At 31.8% G+C, this 12,247-nt stretch overlaps 1 protein-coding gene across 4 annotated transcripts in view; it reads right to left on the bottom strand.

Annotated features, from left to right (window-relative positions):
• Nucleotides 1-283: 283 nt before the first annotated feature.
• LOC111689096 (calmodulin-binding transcription activator 1) overlaps nucleotides 284-12,247 on the bottom strand; it is a 117,792-nt gene continuing 105,828 nt past the window's right edge. For 2 of the 4 annotated variants that reach the window (XM_046953842.1, XM_046953843.1), the window contains 12 exons: nucleotides 8,654-10,141; nucleotides 8,472-8,593; nucleotides 8,305-8,410; nucleotides 8,126-8,232; nucleotides 7,636-7,755; nucleotides 7,465-7,574; nucleotides 2,803-2,870; nucleotides 2,362-2,737; nucleotides 1,882-2,299; nucleotides 1,732-1,806; nucleotides 434-547; nucleotides 284-371 (listed from right to left, as the gene is read on the bottom strand). In XM_046953842.1, the coding sequence (XP_046809798.1) occupies nucleotides 296-371; nucleotides 434-547; nucleotides 1,732-1,806; nucleotides 1,882-2,299; nucleotides 2,362-2,737; nucleotides 2,803-2,870; nucleotides 7,465-7,574; nucleotides 7,636-7,755; nucleotides 8,126-8,232; nucleotides 8,305-8,410; nucleotides 8,472-8,593; nucleotides 8,654-10,141 (3,180 nt within the window). In that variant the 3' untranslated portion in view covers nucleotides 284-295. Of the gene's footprint in view, nucleotides 372-433; nucleotides 548-675; nucleotides 704-1,731; nucleotides 1,807-1,881; nucleotides 2,300-2,361; nucleotides 2,738-2,802; nucleotides 2,871-7,073; nucleotides 7,203-7,464; nucleotides 7,575-7,635; nucleotides 7,756-8,125; nucleotides 8,233-8,304; nucleotides 8,411-8,471; nucleotides 8,594-8,653; nucleotides 10,142-12,247 lie in introns of all 4 variants that reach the window. The other 2 variants (XM_046953841.1, XM_023451604.2) reach the window with 2 other exon arrangements.

The raw sequence follows: 12,247 nt of genomic DNA on the forward strand, positions 1-12,247 counted from the left end.
AAAGCTTTCTTTTTGAAATAATTAAAAAAAATCAATTTCAATAATAAATTTGAAATTTATTTAGCTAAATATTACATATTTATAGTAGAAGTAGTAGTAATAGTGGTAGTAGAAAAACTAGGAAGAGGATGTTTTTTTGTTTTGTGGCTAGGAATAAATTCAAGGTAATTTAAAATCTATATAACTAGTACATTTATAAATGTAAGTAAATGTGTAGTGTATGTATGTATAATAATGTAATTTACAATTTCTATTATGTAATTTCTAAAGTATTTTATATTTAAATAAAATAGTTTTAGTTTAAATCATGATTGTTGTTTGTAACAATGTCATTGCTGACAAGCTCGTTAGAGTCTTTAAGAATTGTATCACTATAAATGTAGAATATATAATTTTAATTACTAACAATTCATTAAGTATGTATAATATTCACCTCTTTTCGATTGGGCAAACAATTTCCGGTTGTCCTTGATACTGCAAGTTTTGAAGGTATTCCTCCCTGCGTTGGTGCACCAGCTTCTCTTTTTCGGCTCGTTCTCTCTGAAGTCTGTTAAAAAAAGTTAAAATAAAAAATAATTATTAAATAATTATTTTATAAATATTTATAATAACATTAAAACTAAGAAAACGAAACAACTCAAAAGTTTTTTTTTGTTTAAAATTGTTCTTTCTTACCAAAGTTGTTAAATTTCCATCCCAAATGCTAGTCATGGAACAATTACAATAGTCAGATTTGTTAATACTTATAGCGTAAAAGGTAATGTTTAAATTTAAAAAATTCTTAATCAGAAATAATCAATCAGGATTGAAGTAGTTTCCCTATCATTGAAAGTTCGTAGACAACACTGAAAATGCCTTTTAAATAAAGAATAGCTGATTCCTATGTATTTCCACCTGCTGAGTTAAAAAATTATGTAGTCTATTCTATAGTATAGTCTATAGTCTAGTCTATAGTCTTGTCTATAGTCTTGTCTATAGTCTAGTCTATAGTCTAGTCTATAGTCTAGTCTATAGTCTAGTCTATAGTCTAGTCTATAGTCTAGTCTATAGTCTAGTCTATAGTCTAGTCTATAGTCTAGTCTATAGTCTAGTCTATAGTCTAGTCTATAGTCTAGTCTATAGTCTAGTCTATAGTCTAGTCTATAGTCTAGTCTATAGTCTAGTCTATAGTCTAGTCAACAGTCTACTCTATAGTCTAGTCTATAGTTCAGTCTAGTCTAAAATATATATTATAGTCTCCAAGTATAGTCTAGTCTATATTCTAGTCTATAGCCTAATCTTTTGTCTAGTATATAGTCTAGTCTATTACCTAATATAGCGTCTAGTCTTGCCTAATCTTTAGTCCATAGTCTAGTCTTGTGCCTGTTTAGATCTAAAAAATTTAAAATTTTAGACAATATTTTGTTAGAGTTTAAAAACTAGTTAAGATCCTCTAAAGAAAATGTCATCAAATCTACTATTATTTTATTTGGGAAATGATAACCTCATACAGAAGTTGAGATTGTAGAATCTAGATGTATTTAAGGTATATATTTGAAATGATTGTTAGAAAGAAAAAAACATTTTCGAAAAAATAATGTTCACCGCCAACATCATAATTTTTTTAAATAAGTATTTAAATCTAAAAGTTAGATTAAAAAAATATTGAAAATAATTTCGTAACTACGGCGAAACCCTTAAATGATTAGGATAATTTTATAGAGATATAAATCAAAAAATATATCTACTTACTTAATACGGGATTGACGCATGAACTGTTGAATTTTTCTGGCAGCTTGATTTTGCGTTGATTGTGAATAAGTACGTCTAGAAAAAATAATAAAGACAACCATTGCAGAAAATACTTAATTAATTCCCTTACAAAATCAATTAACTACTTACTTTAAAGGTCCCGAAGGACTAGTTTCTTTTGGTGTTGTACACGATTGAGGAGAACTTTCAGTTTCCTGTTTATTGAAATTATCGAAAAAGCTAGATAAGCATTGAGAATTCGTACTATCCTGACTGTCGGTGTTATGTAGACCAGCCAAACTACCGGATGCAGTCAAATGATTGGAAGTTTGAGATTTCTTAAAACGTTTATTGCGACAATACGAACGATAACCATGTTGTATGACTAGTGCGGCATTTGTCATTTGACGATAGTAAGCGAATTGTTTGTAACGTCTATAATAGTTTTGTATAACAATAGCAGCTGTGCGTTCTTTATTCTGCTCTTCCAGCTTCTGACGTCCCTTGTAGGAACGATAGGCTTTTTGTATGCATTTAGCAGCCTCATACAGTTCACGTTGCTCGGTGTCTGAAGGAGTAAAATTAAATTTAGAAGACATGTTTTTAAAGTAAGAATAATTTAAATTTTACCGGTTAAAGTTAACTTTGAAAAATCTGCCTCAAATGGATATTGAGTATTGCTAGAGGCATGCAGAAACTCTGTCAATTGTTTTGTTGAAGGTGGTGGACTGGGCGAAGAAACGGAAGGATCATGACCCAGTATAGAATAACTGGCCGGCGATTGTAAAGGTCCCGAACTGGCAGGACTTAAACTTGAGCAAGGTGTGCTGACCTCATGGTAACGATAATTGTGATCATTAAAATCAAAGTTAAATTCATTATCGAAATGAGCATTGGGCAATGAATCCAATAGGGGATCCATAAAACTATCATTTAAACCCGTCGATTCAGTGTTTAAAGGTTCTGTCATGGGACTACCCAAAACCATCATTTCATCAGCCTCATTCTAGAATAAAAATTATAAGGATATTAATTTAAATGATTTCAATTTAAATATAATAACAACTTTACCTTAATACGTTCTGGCATAGCAGCTATGATATGTTCAGCTAATGTTAAAACTTTAGCATCAGAATCCCCTAAAATGACGTGTAAAAGATAAAATTTAAACAAATCATATTATTCATATAGTTTTGTATCAAAAAATATCAAAACGACAATTTTACAAATGTTAGACATCAAAAATACACAAAATTAGTAACATGAAACTACATCAATGTTTAATTTTTAATAATAAAGAGACTCTTTGTACATAATTGCTAAAATTGTAATTTATATGAAAATTTTAAAACTAAAAAGTATGTATTTTATATGAAAAACAAGCTGCTGTTATGGTGTCGATTTAATTCATTATTACATTTTCCATAAATGGATGAATAATAATGAAAATAATTATACTCCATTTTACATGAAAAAAGGATAAACTTTTCTAAGCATTTTTATCGGTTTACAACACAAAAAAAAAAACTTAAAATTCAAAAAAAAAGAATAAAAGTTAAACAACAACGAATAGACAGACATCAATAAGTATGTTTGTAGATATTTATGAACACGATTATTTAGACATTTGTTTACACGATTATAGCTGGAATTTTGTTTGAAAATATTTACACATCAATATATAATTGCAAGTATGTAATGAATGTAATTTTAAATATGAATGAAAAAAATTAACACAACTCACTGTATTGAATGCATTATGATTTTAACTAAAAATAAATAATCCATTTAAAAGTATTCAACAAAAATTAACAATAAAAATCACATCAAAAACAAATTTAACCATACAACACAAATAGTAATTATATTATAAATATTTAATTTACAATCATCAACAAATACCCTTATTAATTAAGTATATTCCCTAGAATATTACATTTTTTAGCTTAAACACTAGTTTTTTTTTTAATTGGAAAAGGTATGATTTGTTTGGTTTTCGAAATTTTGTACAGTGTTTTAAAAAAATTATTCACGGCTGTTATGGAATCCAAGTCAGAATTGGTAATTTATCAGAAAATAAAATCAATTCCGATTTGAATAGGTCATGAAATCGTCTTGATTTTGCCTACTTTCGAAAATAAACAAAACGCATATTCGAATCAGCTGTTTTCTTTTCTTTACATTTTTTAGTTTTTTAGGGATCACAGCAATCCATTGGAACTGCCAGAATCTGTGTAAATAGAGATTTTGATTTGGCCGGGAAGTGGTTTTTACACTTTAGTGGTTTGCAGATTCATTGGACAATACCGTCTGAATAAAGAAGCGTTCGTAATGGTGTTGGACATTGTAAAAGAACATTTGTTACCATCAACCACTCCCTGCGTGATTCAGCTGGCTGCAACATTGCGTAAACAAATAGTTTACCTTTTTCCACCCATTAATATCCTTATTCGGCGGACCAGCGCCGTTTAGAGAAACCGTCAATTCCTGTCAAAGAGAATCCACTAAAACTTTATCGCGTTTTGTGAAACCTTTTGCTATATCTGGGTTCTTCTCCATGAACTCTAAAAATAATGCATTCTGTGTTGCATTTCTATGTTGCCCCTATTTGTGCCAAAAATAATGGAATATTTATAAATTATTAAACATTTATTTACTTAACTTACATTTTCCACAAACTAACAAAACAAAAAACAAAAGAAAACTGCAAATCTGCAAGCAGTCAGCCGATCGGATTATTTCTGACAAAAAAAAAAAAAAACGATAACATCAGATTCTATGACATAAAATTCTTATTACAATTCTGATTCGAATATGGAACCAATAACATTGGTTTCTATGACACCAAAATCAGCTTTTGGTCGGTTTCAAATCTGATTCCGAGAGCAATCAGATTCCATAATAGACGTGATTAAAATGAACACAGAATAACTATAAATGTCTTTAGGATCGATGTACTTCTCAAAACATTTAAGCTGTTAGCATTCCCCTCCAACGAAAAATCTAAAAAGTTTGTTAATTCCCAATAGTTATTTCATACATTACTTGGTAATCAACAACATTATTTCATTTAGCTAGAGTGAAAAATACACAAAACAACTGGACCCTTTCAACACACGAAATAGTCCAAAAATATTTATTGAATAATTTATTTGGAACTAGTTTTTTTAAGAATTTTGTTGAAGTTCCATGGTATTTTACAGAGACGATAAACTACAAATTCACCTTCATCAATTGCTCGAAAAATGTGTAACCATTTACATGGATAACAAGCTTATCGCTATGCGGGACAATATTCGTTGGTCTCGGTATTTTGCGCTAAAAAGTCTGTTAGAACTTTTATTCACGAATTATCGGAACTCTAAAGGATAGAATGGTAACTAATGGTTACCCATCCTTTCAGAGTAGTGTCTAGCGAATAGTGGTGCAAAGCTACATAACAGAACAAAGATGATACTTAAAAAGCAAACAATTGAGGTCTTGCAAGGATTCCATGTTGAATATCTAGCAGATATATTGGGAACAAATTACGTGTTCCGATATAATTTGCAAGCAGCTTGTAAGAGAAAGAATGGCTAGAACACGGCCCTATATATCACTTTATTTAACTCAACGGGTATCGGGAACAAGTTCCCTAATTTCAAAGGAACACATTCCATTGTAGTATCGATAGAACAGGAAAATACACACCACTTTGCGACGGTTCTCCTGTGAATCAATAGAGTTGGATACCCTACTGTACGCGGGCGAGTTACTCCAAAATAGACTTTGAACCTCCAGCCCATATATGAGAGTTGTATTTAATTTTTGGTCAGATATAAACGGTGTAAATAGTAAGAAGATCAGATGGAGTGAAGTATGTCTTACACCGTTTCAAAAAACCGAGACACTTGAATGCTACTTTCCGACACCAAATGAAATTAGTTTTTATATAAGTGCACCATGCCACACTCTATCAAACGCCTTTGAAATATATAATGCCACCACTTTACTTTCGTCAAAATGGTGAATGGAATGACACCATTTCTCCGATAGGAATACTAGTAGCCATACTGGCGGTCGTTAAGTAAATTGTTGGTCTGTAAATATTTGATAAAATGGAATTGACAATACTTTCCATAACTTTAGAAAGTGCTGAAAAAATTGCTATTGGGTGGTAATTTACAGTATTATCAGCATCTCACTTTTTAGGAATTGGGGTTATATTAGCAATCTTCCAGCATGCAGGAAATTTGAATGCTGAAAAGATTAGCTAATAGACGAGCTATCGTCGAAGAGCACTGCTTCAATACCAGTATTAATGTTGAGATTTGTTAAAATATTTTCAACGGCACGCGCTCGAAATAATATATTTGGCGTAGTTACTGATACCCTTTTGATCTGATTGCATTTTTGAACTTCTGATTAAACCAATCGTCTAATCGACGATTTTTTTGATAGAATGAATGTATAATTATATTTTCAACCATTTTCCACATTTGTTGGAAAATGTGGATTCCAGGTTATCCTTTAAAGTATAAGTCCAACTTTGTAAGTTTAAGCTCTGTAACACTGTGGCATATGTATGACTAGATCGCTCACTGATGTTGAAAATCATTGTAAGTTAGTTGAAATTCAACTGGGCAAAGTACATATGTGTGTCCGAAACAGTAATGTGTTGAAATTTCCGAACATTAATTTGCTCTTAACAGAAGCAGACAGGTAAAACAAAATTCATGGGTTAGAAAAAAACATACTTAACTGCAGACCACAAATTCGGTGTCGCACAGTTGATAATTCTTGGTCGTTGTTCGTTGAACTCCGGTTTGCGAAACTTTGAAAAAGCCTTAGGCGAAACATTAACTGTTAAAGTTATTATTAAGAAATACTTAAGTTCTTTCTAGGCTTAAAATTTTTTTCTAACAAATACTTTAAATATTTAAAATTCAATTAAAAACTAGTTTTGAAAAAAAATGTTTCAAAAATCTCTTAACATTCGATTTTAAATTTTTCTGTTTCTTTTTTTTCATATTTATAAAACGATTTCAATAATATACAGGTGTTAGTATCTATAACTGTGATTAGGTGTATGATAGTATTAGTATGGGTTGTGTGTGTGTTATGTGTAAGTATGTATTAATATGTAAGTGTTAGTATCTTTAATTAAAAGCACACAATTTTACAGATAAATTGAAAAAATAAACACAAATGTTTGACACATGAGTGGGAGTGTATGTAAAAAATATACAAAATATCAAGAATACTTTGATTATTATTCCATAATATTAGTTATAATTATTATTAGTAGTAGTAGTAGAAGTAGTAGAATGTAGTAGATTTTGATGACTTTAGATTTAACTGACCTACAACAGCATCAATATTTTTATTTGGTATAGTTACATCGTCATTACAATCATCATTATCAATCGTCGATGTATCATCATCGTTATTTTTGTCTGGCAAAGGACTTGAATCACCAGTTGATACTTCGCCTAATTTTGTTAATAATTTTGAAATACACAGTAGGTATTTTTTTTTTTTTTTGGTTTAGAATATAAAAATTAAATTAAATGAACGATAAATTAAAAAAAATTAAATATATATATTTTTTTGTGAAATTAAAGAAAATATATTATTAAAATAAAAAAAGTTAGGAATAAAAATAAGGAGTGTAAAAATGCAGTGATTGAAAAATGGGAAAAGGGATAAAAAAATTTAAATAATTTTGTTATTATGAATTTTTGTCATACTTACACAAAGCGAAATCCATTTTTCTTAAGGGAGAAAGTAGGGAATTTGTTGTCGTACCAATTGTATCCAGTGGCGACTCAATTGAATTGTTAAAATTGTCATGTGCATCAAGACTTTTAAGGGGAAGAGTAAAAAATTATTATTTGTTTATGATTTTGAACTATTAGCTCTTACCTATGTAATCGTGTTATATCTTTAAATGATTTCATGGGTTTAGTTCGAATATCCATGCTGATACCACTATCTATAGATGAACGTTTCGAAAAACGACTGCTATTTGGGGGACTTTGATTGCTAGAAGTAGATAGTAGTTGATTAGGACTTAAATTACAGAGACCAACAAAAAAGTATAAACCACAGGCTAAACTTAATGTTTCTAAAGGATAGAACAGAACTGATACATAAAAGTTTATCCTCTGTTATCTCATGATACTATTTTAGATTAAACTTTAAAACATTTGCAAGTATACTTTGGTCCCTGGGTTAACAATATGTTGGTCAGTGTTATCAAATTATGAAAACAAATATATTTCTTAATTGTGTAACTCAAAAAAGGAGATTAAAGAAGTTATGATGTGGTCAAGAATATCTATCGATATTTACATACTTTTAGCCCCACATCGCTCTTTACCTATTAAATAGTTTTCAATATTTTTTTAATTACCTTGCCACAGCAACAGGCCTTAAAAATACACCATCATGGCTGCGTTGGGAATCTGAAGATTCAAATATGGCAAATGATGGATGATCATCGGCATCATCATTATTAAGCTGTCAAATTAAGTAAATTATTTCCAAATTAATGTAAAAGAAATTAAATTATCCGAAACCCTCTTAACTTACGGAATATTTATTAAGATTGATGGACAAACTTGTTAATGAGCCTTTATTCTGCTTGCGTTGACGTTCATGTTCCAAACGATAAATTTCGGCAACAATATTTTTGTGTCTATAGAAAATTGTAAACAGATTTCTCTAAGAAATTAAACAATAATGATGCAAATAAATACCCCTTATTATCGGCCACATCCAAAGGAGTTTGTTGTGCATGATTTTTAATCTTTAAAGCATTTTGATTCCATTTATACAAAAGGATCGCAGTATCCAAATGACCACGAGAACAGGCCCATGTCTAAAGAGTAATTTTCAATATTGTTAAAACTATTTTAATAATTTTCTTTTAAACACTTACCAATGGCGTATAGCCGTGTGAATCCTGACTGAAAGCATCTATTTCAGTTTCTAAAATTATATGGGGATTTTCGCTACGCCAATTTAAAAGAGCACAAACTAATTTATTGTAACCCAATGCTGCAGCCAAATGTAATAGTGTCATGCCTTTGTAGCCCGAATTCCAACTACTACTATTTGCGCCATTATTCTGCCAAGACATTTTTGTCAACTGATGACAATAACTGACTAGTTTTTCTTCCAGATTGCCTTGTAAAGAAAATATTTGCTGTGAGGCTGTAACTGTTACGACTTCACCTTTAGTCTGCATGGTTTCTTCGATGGTTGTAAGACGATTGTATAGAGAAAACTTGTAAAGACAATCATTGGTGTTGGCATCGAAGGGTGCCTCTTGGCAAGTAATCATTTTATATTCAAACATTACAGAATCGGATATAACAAAACCATCACACGATACCTGTAAAGTGGCATAACCCACTTCATGCGATGGACAATAGCAACGCAATACGCCCTCTTGCACCAGTACCGTAGGCACCGGATGTGAATCAAACAATACCGTGTAGTGGGCATCTGAAGACCAGGGACCAGCTACTAAAACTTTTACACCACCCTCTGGATAAGACCAGTCGGGACTGAAATCACATATTTTCATAACTTTTTTATCACAACTTGAACCCGGCGTAGAACCACTATCATACTGAGAAAGTTGATGTAAATTTTGACATGATGAATTGATACTTAAAACCTCATTAGTCACCACTCCCGAAACAGCTTGTTCTAAAGCTGTATTTGTAAGAGCCTGCTTATCATCCAAATCCAATTCGGGAAATTCAACCAACATATCAAATGCATCTAAATTGGCAAAAACATCATCGGTATCTTCATCGTCAGCCTCAGCTCCTGCGGATATTTCAGGTTCTGGTTCACATTGTACATTTTGTACAATATTCGCACCGCTACTGACAGCAGTTGAGACACTCGAGTTCATAAAATCAAGTGAAGTCAAAAGAGTTCCCTCACCTGGCATATTCGCAATAAGGGTTCTCTGTATATCTTCGTGTGATAGATCTAAAGTTTCATTGAAGAAACCCAAAGTATCGTGTAATTCGGAAGTTACATGTTGCTGTTGTTGCTGTTGGTGTACTTGACTGCCACCGTGATGGTTTTGTTCTAAATTATCAAAACATATTGTTGAGGAAGTTGAAGTTGAATGTGTATTATGTTGTAAATTATCTGTATTTATATTATCACTGCTCTGATTATTTGGATTTAAGGGTTGTTGCTGTGAAGTTGTGATGGAATTGTTGTTGTTATTATTATTATTGCAATTGGAAGCATCTGATGATGATGTTGCACAACCAGTGGTATTTTTATCATTATTATTTATGTTACAATTGTTGTACTCATCTAATTGATTGTTTCTGTTGTTACTATCATTATTGTTGATGTTGGAAGTGTTTATGCTTAAATCGTTGTTATTAGAAGACATCTGAAGGAAAGAGTATGAGATTACAATTTTTATTTGCAAAAATAAAACACTAAACTGGTGGATGGGATTGGTGAAATACTAAGTAACGAGATAATCAACACAACCATAGGTAATTATAGCACGTCGTGAGTTACAAGGGCAAATAGTGCAAAAAAGTAATGCTATTACCACTAATGTAGAGACTAGGCCAGTTAAGGTTAGGTTAAACAAGTAATATTTCTATATTCGGCTGTGCCGAATCTTATATACCCTTCACTAAGTATGTTTTAAAAAACAGTTTTTATTTATTTTGTATCTCTGGACACATGTCACACATAACATACACACAAACAGATATAAACTGTAGCAGAAAGAAATATTAACCGTTGTACAGTAATACCACCGTCAAACTGTATTACCACCCTCAAACAAATATCAGCTGTATTACTAACATATTACTGCTTTATCTGCTTGTTCTTGTTATACCCACTTACCTTCGTGAGAACAGAACAGCATGCAAACATACAAAAAAAATACACAGCTGAATAAAACCAAATACATCTCCACACAAACATGTACATCTTTATCCAATACACAGTGTTGTTGTTGCTTTATTAACAAAGCATGAAAAAATGTGGCTTTTTTGATGAAAATTTCAGAGGTTGTCTCGGATTTATCTCCGTTATTTATAGACCGATTTTGTTGATTTTAAATAGCGATCTTCTCGAAAGCATGTCTAACTGAATTATTGAAGATTCGGATCTCGCCGATATCTGAGGACCTCTAAAAATTGATTTCAACAGACAGACAAACGAACAGACAGACGGACATATCTTAATCGACTCCGCTATCTATAAGGATCCAGAATATATATTCTTTATAGGGTCGGATTATTTTATAGAAATTACAAAAGGAATGACAAACTTATATATACCCTTCTCACGAAGGTGAAGGGTATAAAAATGGATGAATATTACATCATATCCCAAAAATTCTAGTCCGCTGTCGAGTCAACTGTGCACTACTTTTCATGGCGGAAAAGGAATTATCGTCCAATGTTCAGAAACTCAGTATTCTAAACGGGGTTTCTTTGAATTTTCCAATAAGTGTTCCTAAAGGAATGAAATATGGAATAACATCTCTCTTAAGATATTTCTGTTTTTCAGGGAATCACTTTCCTCTCCGCATGTTCTATATTCGTTTGAATCTGTTTGGCCAATTTTGTATAGTTGTATCGCTAAAACTTTGTTCGTAGCGTCATGCATTGAGCAGATATTATCTGTCTATATGGTTTGTGACAGGACGTCCGCCACTCATGTAGTGCTTTGTGCTAAAACAAGTAAAATAGGTTATGGGAGGGTGGATAGGGTGTTTGTGGACATTCGACTTATATCGATGTACGAACACATAAGGACAGTACGACTAAAAGCCAAGTTTTTTCTATAAAATGCTTTGTGCAATCCACTGGCCCACCTGTCTTCGATAAGCCTCTTCGCTCTTTCCTCTAAGCGGTCGAGTGGTCTCAAAAAAGGCTTTGTAGAATCGGTCCATGTACAATAAGAATAAGTAGCGCCATGCATTGAGCAGATATTATTTGTCTATATGGTTTTTCTATAAAATGCTTTGTGCAATCCGCTGACCCACCTGTCTCCGAAAAGATTCTTCGCTCTTTCCTTTAAGTGGTCGAATGGTCTCAAAAAAGGCTTTGTGGAATCGGTCCATGTACAATAAGAATACGTAGCGTCATGCATTGAGCAGATATTATTTGTCTATATGGTTTATCTATAAAATGCTTTGTGCAATCCGCTGGCCCACCTGTCTCCGAAAAGATTCTTCGCTCTTTCCTTTAAGTGGTCGAATGGTCTCAAAAAAGGCTTTGTAATATGTAGAGTAGTATTTCATTTTGTCCGATATTAAAAGTGTAACTAGTAAGAAGATCAGAAGAATGAAGTTTTTTTACACCAATTTAAAATCTAGACATTTAAATGCTTCTTGGACCACAAAAGGTCTCGAACTGCATCATTTTTCCATAAGAGGAATCCTTGAAATTGTCATTATAATAGAACAATTTTCAAAAATTTCCGTTTCTCTACAAATTAACGATTGTCAAAGATTTAAGCAAGCAGA

This window comes from Lucilia cuprina, chromosome 6 (genome assembly GCF_022045245.1).
Source record: "Lucilia cuprina isolate Lc7/37 chromosome 6, ASM2204524v1, whole genome shotgun sequence".
NCBI lineage: Eukaryota > Metazoa > Arthropoda > Insecta > Diptera > Calliphoridae > Lucilia > Lucilia cuprina.